Source organism: Tupaia chinensis, unplaced genomic scaffold (genome assembly GCF_000334495.1).
Source record: "Tupaia chinensis unplaced genomic scaffold, TupChi_1.0 Scaffold000313_1, whole genome shotgun sequence".
Taxonomy (NCBI): Eukaryota; Metazoa; Chordata; class Mammalia; order Scandentia; family Tupaiidae; genus Tupaia; species Tupaia belangeri.
In genome coordinates this window covers 90297-108883 of record NW_006159806.1, presented here as the reverse complement: position 1 = coordinate 108883, position 18587 = coordinate 90297, and the positions used below count along the sequence as shown (strand labels likewise).

At 42.4% G+C, this 18587-nt stretch overlaps 1 protein-coding gene across 1 annotated transcript in view; it reads right to left on the bottom strand.

The window, feature by feature from the left end:
- ARFGEF3 (ARFGEF family member 3) overlaps positions 1 to 18587 on the bottom strand; it is a 191545-nt gene that overhangs the window by 106570 nt on the left and 66388 nt on the right. Inside the window, exon 5 of the mRNA XM_006151079.2 lies at positions 5337 to 5405. Coding sequence (XP_006151141.1) covers positions 5337 to 5405 — 69 coding nt within the window. The remainder of the gene's footprint in view (positions 1 to 5336; positions 5406 to 18587) is intronic.

Below are 18587 nucleotides of genomic sequence, written 5' to 3'. Positions count from 1 at the left end.
ACAAGCATACACACACAGTGAGTTGAGGTTGTCCTTGTTATCCCTACAATACATGAAGGGACTTCAAAAAGTTTGTGGAAAATGAAATTTAAGTATGAGTTTGTTATGGTACAAAAACATTTTGAAATCCATGTGTAGTTTTTTTCAGAATACACATTTTCCTCAAGCTTTTTTTGAGGACCCCTTGTATGTGTATAAGTAAGTCTGATGGCCAGGCTGGGTAGGGAAATTTCTTGGTTTTCCTTTTGGATCTTAAAGATAAAGGAAATTCATAAAATGCCAGACATACATGAAAAATTCTGCTTGTGACTTTCTTCTTCCTCCTGTTTTTCTTGGCTTAAGGAGGCATATTAAAATGGCTTAAGTTGCCTCAACCCATCAATTCCTGCATCTTCCCAGGCCAAGTCTTTTGTTTAGTCTATAGATCCACTGAGACCCAGCCTCTGTCCTGTGAACCAGCTCAAAATGAAGCAGCAAGGAACTCTCATGGCTGGGAGTGTCTTCTGACTCCAAATAAGGTCTTCAAGAGTCACCTAAGTCAGAGGTTAAAGGGAGATGAGAAATTCCTTGCAAAAGGAGGACAAGCTTGCTAAAGCTTCATCTGGTAGTAAGCAGACACCTCAGAGGATTCAAATGAGAACCAATAAAGCGGGACCCACAGGCAGGAAAAGAAAGGGTTTCGGGAAGGAAACAGGAAGCTCCTTAGAGTGGGATTTTCTCACGTTAGGGGTCTCAGCTGTTTTGAGACCTATTCCCTTACCTAGTCTTTTTTCCAGGAGGTGGAGCTACCCGTCCCAGTCTTACAGAGAAATATAACATAACAGGGTGCTCTGAGATGCTCCCACAATAAATGGATCAAACCCCTGCATACTTTTCTTATGGACTATATCTGGAGACTATCTGTTTCTTAATAGCAGAATATTTTATTTGAGATATGTCTGAAAAATAATGCTAACTCGTTGGAGAAAAAAAAAAAAAAAAGACCACTGAGCATTTCAAGAGCTGTAAATCAGCCCAACTTAAAACATCGAATATTTTGGTGACAACTAGAACTGCTAGATTAGAATCTTTGGTGGTAAATTTGGATCCTCAAGGAGTTTTTAGCTCTCTGTGGGAACAAGAAGAAGTACTGTTAAACTCCAGCCCCAGCGATGGTAACATAACGCCTGGAAAAAATACTACCAACATTTAAAGATGCCAAAAAAGAAAAAGTGATGAATTCCTAATGACCTCTTAAATCTATGGTCACAAAAAATGTCAAAGTACCAATACCACAGCTTCATATGAAAAATGCTATATAGCAATTATTCACCAAAGCTGCGAGGGGGATAAAGACTCTCAAGAATTTCAGCACTACCATTATTAGCATAAAAATAATCTACTAATATCTTCTAAGACTGAAAAGAGTCAGGAAGCAAAATAGTATGTGGTTAACTGCACATGTTTGCAATTTAAAAGTCTGGACTTAAATATCTAACTGGAGAAATATGGGCAAGCAAATTAACCTCTCTTTTTGGGGGATTCTTTACCAGGCTGGTTGCAGTAGAGATTACAAAAAAGTATGTATAAAATGCTACTTATTGCCATGCCCTTGAGACTCAATGACTAGTAGAAACCATTATTAACCAATGTTTTGGAATACAGGGGTGGATGGAGAGAAGGAGTGGAAAAGGAAGGGTTCTGAAAACAGGAATCTTAGGGAAAAAAAAAAATTTGTCTTCAAGACAGAGTTTGCTTGAACCTGAGATCATGCCACAGGGTTAAAAACTGGAAGCTTCAATAATAATATCAAATATCCACACACTAGGCTTTCTGCCTTTGAGAAATCCATAGAAGAGCCTTTCGTAGACATGAAATGGAAACTTTTCAGTGGATCAGTATCATTAACCATCTTCAAATTAGCTTCTAGCTATGGCTCTACCTCTATCTTAATCTCAAGTCCTTGGCAGTTTCTACTGCCGAACTTTTTTTTTCTATATTAAAGTAACGATCCTTGGAAAACAACATTATCTACCAATCTGGACATAGTACTAAGAGAAATCTTGGCCTCGACTTTCACTTGAGGAAAAGGATTATGGATCCACAAGGTGTTTTAAAAATGGTTGTTCATGGGGCTGCAGGTGGTTGGGGGAGCTGGACTCCCATATGGCTGAGTCCTGGACCTGGGGGCTTGCTTTCTCACTTTCTCTCTCTCTCTCTCTCTCTCTTTTTCTCTCCTTCTCCCTCTCCTTCTCCCTCTCTAGTCAAATTAAAATAAATGAATAAAGTTTAATAAAATAATTCTTTAAAAAATGGTTGTTCATGAAATCAAACAGAAAATACTATCACTAGCTGGATATTTTATAAATGTCCATTTTCTAAAATTTGATATTATGTCTCCTATATCGTAGAAGACACTAATCTGAAAACTTCGCATGATTGTAATTTAATTAAGGAAGTTCGAGTTAGACACACAAAGAAAGGCTGCCATCTTATTTACTTTTTGAGAGCTTAATGACTCCTTTATAGTTTCAGCAGTGCCTTGGGGAAATCGCCTCACTTTTCATACTTATGTACACATCCTATTTCCTGACCAACAGGTTTCAAGGTAAACACTATCCTTGAGTGACAGCCAATGTACACCAGAGTGAGGACAAAGAGAACAGCTAGATTTCTTCTCCTACATTTCCACATGACTTTTAAAACTTAAAGGTATTTCAATGAATTGGTTCCTTAACTATTTCAAAAAGTGACAATAGAAAACATTTAATGTTGACTCTGTGGCTGGACTAAAAGCTTTTTATGTGGCTTGTACTTTTCTAACCTAATTGGCACAGCAATGTTATGGGTGGGTTCTACTTGTCACTTCTACAGAGAGTGAGCATGAGGCCCAGGGAGGGCTTGACAACACCCCAATAGGTGGCAGAGCTGAGATACTCGTTCCAGCACTGAGCTCCCAGAGTCCATTCTTTGAATCAAGATCCAGAGCCTTTATACTTGTATCATTCTTCAGCTGAGATTTTTTTTTCTCTTTTGTTGTGTTTTCCTTTTCTGGTTTTGACAAGATTGCTGTGTTTAGATATTGCATTCTATCTGAAGAGACCTGCTGAGTCTTTCTTCTGGCTTCCAGATACTCTCAGTGAGCACCCTTCAAAATTCCTGAAAAGTTGACCATGTATGTCTACTCTTCAGGAATTCTATTTTCAATCATTCAGATTCTCATTCAAAAACGAGTTCCTGTGAGGGTGATAAGGACAAACGACGACTCCTCTCCAGGGACAGAGTGGCGCTCCCTGGCATCTCTCTCTCCTCCTCAGGGCCTTGTGACTCTGACTCCTCGTTGTCCCCCTACCCACCAGGCAGTGGCTATAGTGATACTGTGCCTTGCCCCTCCACTTTCAGATGGAGGAGGGCTGACAGCCATACATGTGTCAACCCTGCTTCTTGCTGTTTTCAGAAACTGCAAGGTCCTTTGTAAAGTGAACCCGCAAATAATAAGAGGACTCTTAGGGAATTGTTTAGAATGCAGTTTAAAATGAATACAGGTAAACTATTCTATTTCTTTCTTCTTCTTCCTTTTTTTTTTTTTGGCTACAGGGTGTGAATTCATAGGAAAGAGACAAAAGAGACAGAGAGAGAGGAGGGAGAGAGAAAGTGAGACATCAACACCCAGGGGGATGGCCATAATATAATCCCTTTTCCTCCATTCTCTTCTCAGGATTTTGGGCATGCATGCACATGTGCTTGGTGTGTTTTTTTAAGCTGTTGGATCCAGGACTTGAACTACAAAGTTGGCCATGTGGGATGAAGCTACCTTAACCATCATGCCACCGGCTGGCCCCAATAACTATTCTTTTTTTTTTTTTTTTCTATAGAGTAAAACAGAAAAGTGCTAAAGAAAAGTGTTCTTTATATCTGTATTGGTACATAGTTGAAAACTAATTTATGTCATTCTGAGAAGTCAATTTTTTTTTATAGATACACATGCCTTTTTTTTAAAGAATTATTTTATTTAACTTTACTTATTATTATTATCATTATTATTCTCCAGTTTGATCAGAGAGAGACAGACAGATAGAGAGGAAGTGAGAAAGCAAGCCACCAGATCCGAGACTTGAACCATGGTCGGCCATGTGGGAGTCCAATGCCTTTAACCACCATGCCACTTGCCGGCCCCAATACACATGCTTTTTATAGTCTCTCAAGATGATTTTCACTCTTAATTTCACACAGTAGAAAGCACATGTGTCTGTTAATATAAAGATGTAGGGACTTCAAAGGAGTCTGGAAAATGGAAGTACAAATTTATTTTGGTGCCAAATATTTTTGAAGTCCATGTATAGTTTTTTCATAATATGCATTTTTCCATGAACTCGTTGAAGACTCCTTATATTACCAGTAAGTGCTGATAATTGTGCTTTCTCTATACAATTTTAGAATTCAGAAAACCACTGTCTATTTGTGGTCCAAATGTATACTTTTGTCAAAACATATTGAGGATATTCTTTTTTTTTTGGAGAGATTTTCACTGTAGGGCGAGTGCGCTCGCCAGACAGACAGAGACATAGAGACAGAAAGCGAGAAATCACCCCCCAGGGGGGATGGTCACGCCGCAATCCCTTCTCCTCCATTCTCCTCTCGGGATCTTGGGCACGCACGCACATGCGCCCGGTGTGAGTTTTAAGCCACCGGGTCCGGGACACGAACCCCGGTCGACTACGTGGGAGTCCAGCAACATAGCCATTACGCTAACTGCTGGTTCCCAGGATATTCTTTCCAAGAAATTGAATGAAAATTATTCTGAACACATTAAAGCATAACTTTTAAATGATGATGTTTCCCAAAGCCAGAGATTCAGAAAGCCAAGTTTTCTGCTGGACATATTCGTGTAAATGCTGGAAGGCACCTACCACTCTAGGCAGTAAGACAGACGGAAAAGAGGAGGCTTTTCAACAAGTCAACACAGTGCACTCGTCAGGGTTTGAGAGACGAGGATGAGATTTAATCAATACACATCTCTCTAAATCTCATACTAGGTGTTTTAGAAACCTTTTTTTAAAAAATCAAATGTTTTTCTATTAGTCTTTGGGAAAACAGACCAAGAAAGCAGTAGTCCTGCGTGTGGCAGAGTAGGGGACCAGTACTGTTACTTCCATGATGAAAGCGTCACGTCAAGGAAACCCAAGCATGCAGAGCTCTGAGATGCGCACATTAAGGAGGGTGGACGACAGTATGCTGCCCTCGATCAGCTTCAGAGTGCAAACCCCACAGCAGTCACTGGAGGGGGCTTGCTCCACCGCTAGGGCTCAGTCCCACCCTACTATTCCTCCCAGCTGGTGAGCAGGCAGCACACTCACCTCCGCGATCTTCAGCACAGCACTGCCATTGAGGTCAAATGTCGGGGTGTAGGTGATGCAGAGCAAGACCTGTAGAAAATGAGGGGTGAGAGACAAAGGAGGTAAGGGGTGAAAAATAGGGAAATTCATGTTTGTTTCACAAGGCCTTTTGGGTAGTCCTGTTTTGATCATCCCTTTCCTATTCGCTTTCTCTAGTGATTTTTCCCATCGTGTCTGTTCCTCTAATTAGTGGCCACTGATTGCCTAAGGAAATAGAGACGATGGGCTGGACAGTGACGCGGCAGTGAGGCACGACGCTGCGAGGCTGACCCACACGTGAAGGTTTCAGGCTCGCACCCAGAGACCTCCCAAGTATGCTGAGGATGCGTGTGCCCACCCAACAGGGCCCGATGCTGAGCGAGGACTGCAGTGTGAAGACCCTTCGGGAATTATTTCTCTATGTCTCTGTCTCTGTCTCTCTCTCTCATGGAAGAGACAAAGGAATAAACTTTAAAAAAATAAATGCATAAAATAGGAAGTACATACTTTAAAAAGTAAAGACAGATGGAAAAGAGAAGGCTTTTCAACAGCAGGTAACAAAACACACTCGTCAGGGTTTTAGAGATGAGGATGGGATTTAATCAATACACATCTCTCTAAATCTCATACTTGGTGTTTTAGAAACCATTTTTAAAAATCAAATGCTTTTCGATTAGTCTTTGGAAAAACAGACCAAGAAAGCAGTAGTCCTGCGTGTGGCAGAGTAGGGGACTAGTACTGTTACTTCCGTGATGAAAGACTCACGTCAAGGAAACCCAAGTATAACCTCTCCCCAGGGGAAGGGAAGGACCCTGCAAATCTGACCAGAAACAACACTCGTCAACAATGCTAAGTCTATACAACAGTCATGAAAACTGAGTATCAGTCTAGATAATGGATGTGATGTGCCTAGCACTAAGCTGCTTTAGGTGTTATTATTGTCCCTGTGTTACTGATAAGGAAAATGACACTCAAAATGATTAAACATATTGCCTAGGTCATACAGACAACAAGTTGTGGAGTTGAGATTTAGACTCAAATCATCTGGCTCCACGCACTACGTCACTAGGCAACAGTCTCTCCCCCTCTCCCCAGACTCAAAAGGCACTGTAGCATGCTATTCCTACCCCTTCCCAAATTCACATGAGAAATTCTTTCACGGCATTTTCCCCTTCCCTCCTGTAATGTCCCTTATTCCCCAAGTTATACAGACAATGGATCGATGGCATTTGCAAGATCTTTAAGGACCATTAAAAATGTCACATTCTACGTGTAGAGCCATTAGGAAAGAGATCAATGAAAGTGCATAGCATTTTCAGGAATGTTCTAATGTTTATAAAAACATTAGATAATAAGGCCTCTTCATTTGGCTTCTGACTTTTCTCACTGCAGAAAACAGACACAGGAGCACTAGTGCCCCTGATGCCACATGCAACAGCCATGTCCTGCTGCCAATGGCAGGCCTCGGAAAAGATATATTTTTGCCAGTGCTGGTCACAAAGTTAGAGATTCATTGAGGCTGCACCTTGGTCTTTTGATCCTAAGGTACCTTATATCCAATCATCAATTCCAGATAAGAAATGAGCTCTGTGCCACCTTGGCTGAGAGGAAGAGACAATGGGAGCATGTGGCCTGATGGGAAGTGGCTTTCTTTTGTTTAGTGACCACTTTCGGGAGTTGGGATTTGATAGGCCAGGGAGGATGAAAGGTGAAGACAGCAGAGTCACGGGGATTTAATCTGAGCTCAAAGGCAGGCGGTCTTCTATGCCTCTGTAGGTACACAGCGGTGGTCTCTTCCCCTGAGCCCGCCCTCTCCCCGACCCCAGGGCTCCTCGTATGCTTGTTCCTCCCCTGACTCATTGATTGGCTTCTTTGACATCTCATCTCTCAGGTCTTCACTCAAATGATGTCACCTTCAGAGAGGTCTTTTCTGATCAGCGTCTCTAAACTGGCCTCTCCTATATCTTGTTTGATTTACTTCAGAGCATGTACAGTCTCGTACATTACTTGTTCATTTATTTACAACCTTCCCATTAAACTGTAGCATCCACTGGGCCACTGAAATGTCCCCAGAGCATTCTTATATGATGCTTTCTTACTATAATTTTTTGTTACATCACACAGTTTTCCTTTCTTGAATTATTATTTTTAGACATTTTTTTTTACTATAGGGCACGTGTGCTCACCAGAGAGACAGAGACAGAGAGACAGAAGGTGAGAACTCACTCTCCCTCCCTGGGGAGATGGCCATGCCTCAATCCCTTTTCTTCCATTCCCCTCTTAGGATCTTGGGCACACACACATATGAGCCCAGTGAGTTTTGAGCTGCCAGGTCTGGGACTCAAACCCTGCTCAGCCACATGGAAGTCCAGCACTTTAACCACTATGCCATCTGCTGGCCCCTAACCTCTTTTTTTTAAAAACAAGGTCTCACTGTATCGTGATCCTCCTGCCTCAGCCTATAAATGTCCATTTTCTAAAATTTGATATTATGTCTCCTATATCGTAGAAGACACTAATCTGAAAACTTCGCATGATTGTAATTTAATTAAGGAAGTTCGAGTTAGACACACAAAGAAAGGCTGCCATCTTATTTACTTTTTGAGAGCTTAATGACTCCTTTATAGTTTCAGCAGTGCCTTGGGGAAATCGCCTCACTTTTCATACTTATGTACACATCCTATAGGTACGTACTTGGAGTCAAACCTAGGAGGGCCTCCCATGTGGTCCCAGCCTGTGGAACACAGCATCTTAGCAGCATGCTGCTATGGCAGGGGCAGGGACTCTTGGTTTCTAAAGTACTGACTATGAAGACTAGCAACTAACACTTTACAATATGAAAATAATGAGGATAATATTGATCCAAGCTGAAAACTAACATTATTTATAGGACTAACAGCTTTCTGCCTTCTTTGGCTCCACGCATTCATATGGGTTTAGAAAGGAGTGCTTAAAAACGACCTGGTTTTCTGTGAACAAGAGCTGTCGTTGTCACTGGGCAGCAGTGATGGGAGGAAGGAGGAGCATTGCCTCTGGTAAAGTCTTCCTGAGCGGTGCTAAGTTGGCGACATTCAGAAATCAAGATTCTCAGGGGGACATGAGAAGTGAAGTGCCCGGCGTCAAAGGGAAGCCTAGCAAAGGTAGAGGGAGGCCTCCCATCAACAGTCTGCTGGAAGTGAGAATCCCGGCAGACAGTCCCCAGCCAATGCTGACGTGTTCAAAGATCTTTGAGAAAGAAAATTTTTTCACACCTCATGCCTGGCCACCGATATTCAGACTCTCTGAGTGACAATGAGAAAAAAACGAACAAAAACAACAGAAAAGAAAAGAACAAAAGGAAAGCAGGCGCATTACGGAAGCCAGTTTCTGAGGTGCCCTCAGCGTGTTCTAAGGAAAGCACAGCAGGCTTAATCACAGGGCTGATGGTGTCCACGCCCCCTGTGACTCACCAGACATATAAAGGCATCGTGTCTAGCCAGAATGATGCCCCAGACAGAAATGACTTATCAAAAATGATAAATGGAGAGGCTGAATTTCTCAGTGCCTATCAAGCACTAATTCACTGGATTAAAACACCAAATGAGTACAGGAAACTCAGGGCAAAAGCAAATTAATTTAAAGCATCTGACTTCTATTGCATAATGAGAGGGCAAATGAGTTAGATTAGCATTCTGAGCACGCTGGCCCCACAGAAAACAGGGGCACCTAAATATTAAGGGCAATTCCATTAAAATATATCCTTCACAGGGTCATTAAAGCATATTGACTGAATTGCCACTGAACAGCAGGAACCTGAGTGTCAGGCAGCATCTTGTCATCTAGCATGTTGGCACCACCTCTACACAGGAGCTATGGGGGAAACAGCAAGTCCTCCCATGAAAAGGGAAAAATCATGCCTATGGCTAATCTTTTGGGTTGTCAGGAAAGTCATGGCATATCCTTCTATGCAAAAGTGCATCATGACTTTTCTGACGACCCAGTATGTCACAAATGTCTCTCTTTCTCTCTCTTTTCTGTAAGTTTGCTATAGAGTGCATGTGTTCACTGAAGAAAGAGAGAGAGAGAGAGAAAGAGAGAGAGAGAGAGAGAGAGAGAGAAAGAGAAATCATTCCCCAGGGGGATGGCCAAGCCACAGTCTCATCTCTTCCATTCTCCTCTGGGGATTTTGGGTGTGCACACACCAGGCATGATTTTCAGGTTTCTTTGTCCAGGACTCTAACCATGGGATTGGTCATGTGGGATCCAGCTGCCTTAACCTCCACTTCCTCTACTGGCCCTCAGAAATCATTTTTTTTAAAGAAAAATAATTGAATAGCTACTATGTACAAGAAACAACCCCTCAACTTAAAATGTGTGTAGAAACCTTGGGGATAAGAAAAAGATTAAGAATCAGACTGGGGGTGGGGGGCGAAGTAAAGCTAATTTATTGCAAGAATTGGTCACAAGTAACAAGAATCTTGAAAATGCAGCCACTTTAGAAATAGAAAAGGACAGAAGTGAACAGGTGATGGTCATAAATACAAGATCACAAGTGTATATTTTAATTAATTAATTTATTTTTAGTTTTTTGCTATAGGGTGCATGTGTTCACCAGAGAGAGAGAGAGAGAGAGGGAAAGTGAGAAATTAGCCGGGGAAAGGACAGCTATGCTGTTGTCTCTCTCCTCTATTTTCCTCTTGGGATTTTGGGCACACATGCGCACATGCCCGGCATGATTATTAAGCCACCCATTCTGGAACTTAAACCGCACAGTCGGCCATGTGGGCTCTGGTGCCTCAATCTCCATGCCACCTGTTGGCCTTCACAGGTGTGCTTTTATGATTAGGAACATCCGGGGTTCTTCCTCTCACGGGGCATGTCACAGTTATGGGCAGACATACCCTGCCCTGTGACGGTAATCACGACAGAGCAGGGGAGTGATGTTAAGGTCACAAATGTTCTAGGAATACCACTGTGGTATGTGAGTTGGCATTCAACTACAGATCGACTCCCTGTCCTCTAGCCACCACCACCACCACCACCACCCCCGCTTTGAAAATTCCCAACCAGGACCAGTGGGTGGTGTGGTGGTTAAGGTGGCTGGAACCCACATGGCCAACTCTGTTGTTCGAGCCCTGGACCCTGCAGTTCAGGAAACCCCCTCGGGTGCATGTGCACGTGCCCAAAGTCCTGAGACGAGAATGGAAGAGAAGAAATTGCAGGGTGGCCATTCCCCCTGGAGAATGCTTTCTTACTTTCTCTCTCTAGCAAAATATAAAAAAAGGAAAGAAAGAAAATTCTCACTTAGCCTCACAAAATAGTTAAATGAACAAATAAATGAAACAAATAGAGCACAGAGTACATTTCTCAAGACTGCCTTCTTCCAGGGGGTAAACATGTATGGGATGGAGCACACAAAAGCCCAAAATAAATGTGTTGGTTTATTTTAAGTCAAACATAAATTAGAAAAATCAGATAATCCCCTTCAAAATCGTTTGAAGTCTGTACTTCCCTATCAAGTTATCTTTTTTCTTTTCTTTTTTTGGAGAGGTTTTTGCTAGAGGGCAAGTGTGCTCACCAGACAGAGAGAGACAGAGAGACGGAAAGCGAGAAGTCACCCCCCAGGGGGGATAGCCATGCTGCAATCCCTTCTCCTCCATTCTCCTCTCGGGATCTTGGGCACACATGCATACATACCCGGCGTGAGTTTTAAGCCACTGGGTCCAGGACACGAACCACGGTTGACTACATGGGAGTCCAGTGACATAGCCACACTAACTGCTGGTCCCTTCCCTACCAAGTTTTCATCCTTCTGATCCAGCTCCACTGTCTTCCTTCTTTATAGTCTTCCTTTTGGGGCCTCATTCACTGTTCATTGCTCACTAATATTCTGATTGCTGCACGATGACAGAGATAAGGAAACACAATCTTTGGCACGAACAAAGCACAAGAACCCTACTCTGTATTGGAGAAACTAATGGCTGCACACCTGTAGTCCAGGGTTGACCGAGACACCTGCTATTGTGATTGTCAGGTGTATGATGATTTCGAAGGCTAGAAAACGCAGAAACTTTGACAAAAACAGACAGTGCACATGAGATGACTTGTGAACAAAGTCCTGACACTGGAAAGAAAAGGGAGGGAAAGATGTTGAGCAAAGGTATGAATATATGAAGGTAGAGGCCAGAGACGATGCCACAAAGGTTGGCTGGAACTTTATTGCACATAAAGGTTAAGGGTTATGTACATATTATCTAGGGACTGGTTAGGCCAATAAATCACGACTAAAACTAGATGTATTAATACAAATTGGAAGCCAGAGAGTTAAAGCAGACATTTAAGAAGAGGCAGATGGGGGGCCAGCAGGTGGCATGGTGGGTAAGGTGCCAGACTTCCACATGGCCGACTGCAGTTTGAGTCCCAGACTTGGCTGCTTGCTTTTTCACTTCCCCTCCTTTCCTCTCTCTGGTCAAATTTACAAAGTAATAATAGCCATTTAAAAATACTACTTAAATCTGTGTTCTTCTTCCATCTTCCCTGGTCCCAATCGATTTGTAAGTTTCTTAGTAGTTAGATCTACCTTTTCTGATGCCTACCATATTTATAGCATCTTGCTGGGCCTAGGAAGGTGTGGGGAGTCCTGACCCATGTTTAATCCCCTTTATGCACATCTATATGAATAATCAACCTGAGTTTGTATGACTGCATATCTGTATGTCTAGTTATTACTGTAGGGTGTGTAGACAGTGTGACAAGAGAGCCTGGAGATATAGAAGAAAACTGTCTTGGGATGTAATCCTCAGATTCACATGTTATGTTAGCTAACAACAGTTTTTACAACTATATAAGATAATAATACTGGAGTATCACTTTCAGATGACCTAATTAGGACAATCATGATTTGGTAAGCCCCTATTCAGGACATTCAGGAATCTGGCAGAACCTCACTTTGGACAGGGAGAGAAACAATCTCTACTAACCAGAATGCATCTCCCCTGAGACTTATGGTATGGAACATTTTCCTACTTAAACTTTCTGTTATGCCCTGCTGAGAGCCTATCTTTTGCACTAGTACTTGTGTAAGATTTATGAGTTGACAAGCTCATTTCTGTCAAGATTTCAAATGAGTCCTCTGTAAGACCATTTCCAGGGGATTCAAGAGTGAAAAAGTGATTTCTGAAGTTACTGGATAGCAACTGTATGTCCAATTTACATCAATCTAGGTGCTGCATTATTCAGGCTTTCCTCCATTGAGTTTGACAAGTATTTATTAAGGTGTTATTAGGGGTCAGATCCAGTGCTAGGTATTGGGCATACTGCAGTGAACAAAAAAGTATAATCCTGGAACCTGTAGAACTAATGTTGGTAATTAAGACAGACATACGACAAAGAATTAGAATACACTCTGGTGAACTTTCTCACTAGAAAAATGCACTGTATCCTGAGAAGATACATCAGGTTGTAATACATTCATTGTAGTACTGTATTCATCTTTTCTCTTTTTTTTAGAGAGGTTTTCACTATAGGGCACGTGCGCTCACCAAACAGACAGACAGAGACAGAGAGACAGAAAGTGAGAAATCACCCCCCAGGGGGGATGGTCACGCTGCAATCCCTTCTCTTCCATTCTCCTCTCGGGATCTTGGGCACTCACGCACATACGCCCGGCGTGAGTTTTAAGTCACTGGGTCTGGGACACAAACCGTGGTCGACTACGTGGGAGTCCAGTGACATAGCCATTACGCTAACTGCTGGTCCCACTGTATTCATCTTTTCATGGAACTCTATACTAAACATATCGTAACATATATCATTTATAAATTACAAAACAAAGCTACCATCAAAATGCATGCACCCTCTGGCAAAGAAAGAAAGAGAGGGAGGGAGGGAGAGAGGGACAGAAAGAGAGAAAGGAAAGGAAAGGAAAGGAAAGGAAAGGAAAGGAAAGGAAAGGAAAGGAAAGGAAAGGAAGAAAGAGAGAGAGAGAGGAAGGAAGGAAGGAAGGAAGGAAGGGAGGAAAGGAGGGAGGGACAGAGAGAAAGAGAGAGAGAGAAAGAAAAGGAAGGAAGAAAGGAAGGAAGGAAGGAAGGAAGGAAGGAAGGAAGGAAAGGAAAGGAGGGAGGGACAGAGAGAAAGAGAGAGAAAGAAAAGGAAGGAAGAAAGGAAGGAAGGAAGGAAGGAAGGAAGGAAGGAAGGAAGGAAAGGAGGGAGGGACAGAGAGAAAGAGAGAGAGAGAGAAAGAAAGAAAAGAAGGAAGGAAGGAAGGAAGGAAGGAAGGAAGGAAGGAAGGAAGGAAGGAAGGAAGGAAGAGTCAATTGGAGAGTCACTTTACCCTGAGGAACATAGAAGATATGAGAGCATGCTGACTGATGAAATAATTCTTTCCTCTTTCTTAAGCCTGTTAAAAATGATCTCAATGTACACAGTACTCCTTGAAATGACTGAGGTTTTATTTTTCAAAAATACCACGTCACTTCTAAATAAAATCAAACTCAAGAAACTAACTAAAAATTGCACACAGCTCATGGAAAGCCTTCTGCTTGTCTCTGTGTGTAGAGAAGCTCCTTAACACCAGGCACATTTCAAAATCAAGTGTGGCCCTGGTTAAGAATTTAACTAATAATTTGTTACTTCACACACATTTCCTTCTGCCCACTCTTAGATATTTGGCTTGGAACTTTATAAAATTAAAAATGCTTGTGATTTAAAGTTAAAATTAAAAAGTTAGAAATAAAATCGTATACATACTAAGAAAATAACACTAAATGTATAAATCGATATGATTAGAAATAAATCTATGAAGATCAGAATTAGTCACAATGATGGGATCTACAATGAACAAAAGAATGCTGAATTACTCCTTTTGGAAGAAAAGAATGCTGAAGTGCTCCTACTTCTGTGGAGACATTGTAGTTCTTTGATGTCTGCCAATACAAACTCAGTGAACTCCTATCTCTCTCCTAAATTAGCTCCTCACCCATCATCCAAACAGAATTTCTGGCTGCAGGTTTTGTAGTCATCTTGGAGTTTCCCTTTCCCACCTTCTCAGCACCTACACCTCTGCCAATCACCAACTGCTCCTGATTCTCCCTCTGCAAATCACATGGATTATTATCTATAATCACATCAGTTTCTTGTGTTTAGCCCGGTGGGCCACTGAAAATTACCACTGTGTCTGCTTCTCCTTTTCATTAGTCAATAACTAAATTAACAAGCGATTAGTAGGCCACGTGCCAGGTGCTCTGCTAGGCAGCACAGGGATAAAAATAATACTATTTGCATATCATTGATTCTCACTTACTAAATAGTGAAATTTTCTAGTCATGCCTGAGTCAAGAGTTTAGAAATAACTAGTTGGAAAGACTAGAATGGGTAGTATACCTAGATAGGCATTATAGGGAGTCTGCTGGGCCTTAGAAACCTCATATATCTTCGAATGCATCATCATCTCTTCCCTCGGAGACAAGTACAGTATGAAAGAGCAGGAGGTAGGAAAAGGGATGAGAAGACCAGCTGCCTCTGGCCCAGGGGAAATAAGACGAGCTATGAGTCTCTTGTTTTAAAAGTGATGTGGGAGACTAGCAGATGTTGTAATGGGTATGTCACTGGACTCCCACATGGTTAACTAGACCGAAAGCTTAAAACTCCCACTGGGTGGGTGTGCGTGTGTGACCAAAATCCCAAGACAATGGAGGAGAAGGGATTACAGCATGTCCATCCCCCCTGTGGAGTGATTTCTCACTTTCTGTGTCTCTTTCTCTGTCTCTCTGGCAAGCACATGCACCTTATAGCAAAAATCTAACAACAGCGACAAAACATTCATGCCAGGCCTGTGTGGGTACATGCCTAACATCCCAAGAGGAGAATGGCGAAGGGACTGTGGCGTGGCCATCCCCGCAGGTGGTGGTTTCTTGTTTTTTTCTCTCTGGTGAGTGCGTGTACCCTATAGCAAAAATCTCTCTAAAAAAAGTGATGTGGTAGACTACAGTGCCAATTATCTCAACACCATCCCCTTCTTTCGTAAGAACAGAATCCTGGGCATGTGGTTGCCAAAGACAAAGACTACAGTCCCAGGCTTCCTCACATCTGAGTGTTCTCATACGACTGATTTCTGGCTAATAGGATATAAGCCCTTCTTATGTTTTTTTTTTTTCTTAAAGAATTTTGCTATAGAGTGCGTGTACTTGTCAAAGAAAGAGAGAGAGAGAGAGAGAGAGAGAGAAGGAAAGTGAGAAATTATCCTCCAGTGGGGATGGCCACATAACAATCCCTTCTGCATTCTCCCTTGGGATCTTGGGCGCACACACACACACACACACACACACACACACACACACACCTGACATGTTTCTCAAGTTGTCAGGTCTGGGACTTGGACCACAGAGTCGGCTATGTGGGAGCCAGCACCTGAACCACAACTCTGTCTGCAGGCTTCCTTCCCTTCTTGTTTCCCGCTGGTTGGCTGCGGATGGGTAGCTACCATGGACCCCAAGGTGGAGAAACAGTATCCAAGAAATGGGGCTCTCTCGTAATGTGGTTCAGCCAGTGCTGGGCTAAGTGTATGTGAAAGAAAGACACAATTCCATCTTGATTTAGCTGAAATGAATCCTGGCTAGCCCTGTAATCCTCCCTTCCCTCTCTCCAGCCGTATCCGCTGTGCCTCTCATTCTCACTTGGGTTTTAGATCTTTTTCCCTTTAAAGGTCACCTCTTCAGAACAGCCTTCTCTATCCTCCTTTTCATCTGCCTTCCATCAAGCCCTGCTATAAATCCTCTTCTAGTCCTAGGAATATCCTATCATCACATTTACCACAACTTATGTATATTTATTTCATTGACTTGTCTCGAACACTAGCCTCTAACCAGACGAAGACTGTTTTTGTTTGGTTTCTTCACCAGAGGATCCTCTGTACCCAGCACAGTGTCTGCCACACAGGAAGCAATCAATTATAAGCTGAATCAATGACTGAAAGAACTGGAGCATTTCCCTACTCTCTTAGAAACACGATGACATCCACAGTAAATACTGAGTATCTCTACACTTAATTGCTTAACTGAGTTAGTGAAAAAAAGTTTTCAAATACTTAGTAAAGTGGTTCTCCAATGGATTCAAATGGCACAGTTCTTGTAAATGGTGGTGCTTTTACAAAAGTAATAGATAGGGCCAGTCAGTGGCATGGAAGTAATGGGTGACTGGTTCCCACATGGCCAAATTCATGGTTCGAGTCCCAGATCCAGTAGCTTGAAAATCACACTGGGTGCATGTGGGTATGTGCCTAAAATCCCAAGAGGAGAATGGAGAAGGGACTGTAGTGTGGCCGTCCCTCCTGTGATTTCTAACTCCCCAAACGTCTCTCTTTGGTGAGTGCACACATTCCACAGCTGAGTGATTTCTAACTCCCCAAACATCTCTCTTTGGTGAGTGCACACATTCCACAGCAAACTAAGAAAATAAAATAAATTACATTAATCATGCTGGGTAAGGTCTCTTCACAATCTAAATGATGTATAGCAATTTAATGTAGGAATAATAATTTTAAAAATAAATACATAAAACATGGGGGAGAAAATAGATAAGATGGAAATCTCATCTCAAAAAACACATACACCATTTAAAGGAAAATGACATTTCTACGTTTTCGATGTTTGCTCCTTACCTTTTTTTCCATGTGTTTACCATTTGCCTAAGGCAATCATACCAAAGGGTAAAGAAACATGGGCGAAAGACCTAGTAAGAATTGCATCCGTGTGTGCAAAGCAGAAAAGGTTATGTCGCTCAACCTGAGCAGCAGGAAGAGGGAGGCTGTTTGGGAACCACTTGGCAGAACCACGTATCGTACACACTTCCGCGCACTGACTGCACAAACGATGTGTTTGTAAGCCTGTCAGATCACCAACAATGGCGCATTCAGGAGTAAAACATTTTTCATCCATTGCTGGATTTTTCCTTAATGCTAGTGATTTCTGCTAATCAAAATTGTCTCAGTGGCTTTAGGCTAAAAAGGAATTCTCCCGTTATGAGATGGCAAAACGAGTACGCCATTTCACTCTCGCACTTCACTGCTGACCTTTCTTTCCACGGGCGTTCTAGAAAACCAAATGTCCAGACGTAAGACCATCCTTACTCACCATCGGGATAAATTTTCCAAGTAATAGACTCTGCTATTCAGATGCCACTGAAAGGGTATTTTAATGGTTATGTTGTTGGACTCCCACATGGCCAACCACTGTTTGAGTCTCAGATCTAGTGGCTTGGAACTCACGCCAGGTGTGTGTGTGTGTGTGTGTGTGTGTCCAAAATCCCAAGAGGAGAATGGAGAAGAAGGGATTGCAGTGTGGCCATACCCCATGGACGGTGATTTCTTGCTTTCTTGCTTTCTCTCTCTCCAGCAAGCACACACGCCTTATAGGAAAAAAAATTCTCTCTCTTAAAAAAAAAAATAAGAACACAGGTCTGGGACCAACAGGTGGCATAGTGGTTAAGGTGCTGGACTCCCACATAGGAGACTATGGTTTGAGTACCAAACCCGGCAGCAAATAGCTCATACCTGGTGCATGTGCATGTGTGCCTAAAATCCCCCAGACCCGGCAGCAAATAGCTCACACCTGGTGCATGTGCGTGTGTGCCTAAAATCCCAAGAGGAGAATGCAGAAGGGGTTGCGGTGTGACTACCCCCTCGGGGGATGTTATTTCACCTTCTCTCTTTCTAGCTCAGCCTCTCCGGTGAGCACATGTGCCCTATAGCACAAATCTCTCTCTAAAAAAGGACACGGGTTTGGCTTTCAGCTGAAATATGATTCAAATGCCGTCATTTAACTAGCTACATGGCCTTAGAATGAATGTAAAGTACTCACCAGAGTTTCCGATACACAATGCTAAATAATCAGTCCCTGTCATTTCTCCTTTGAAAATTATAAAGCACTCCACCAATATTTACTTCTATTATTTAAGACGCACATAAAAATGAAATGTCCAATACTAGAACACTCATCAAATGCTTTCTCGGTATCCAGTATCATATTGTTCCTTATCAGCAAAGCCAGCCTGCCCTTTCCAGATAGAATGCTCACATTTCACATGCTTACAGAGGCAGAAAGCAAGCCATCATTCCCTTCAGTCTTTGAAGACTCAGTTGGCTGCATCAGTTAATAACCTCACCAAAGGTTATCCATCAGAAAGAAGGGAAAACGTCCTAATTACGCCAGTCAGAGAAGTCATTCATTACCTACACAGCTCCTGCAATGTCTGCATGGC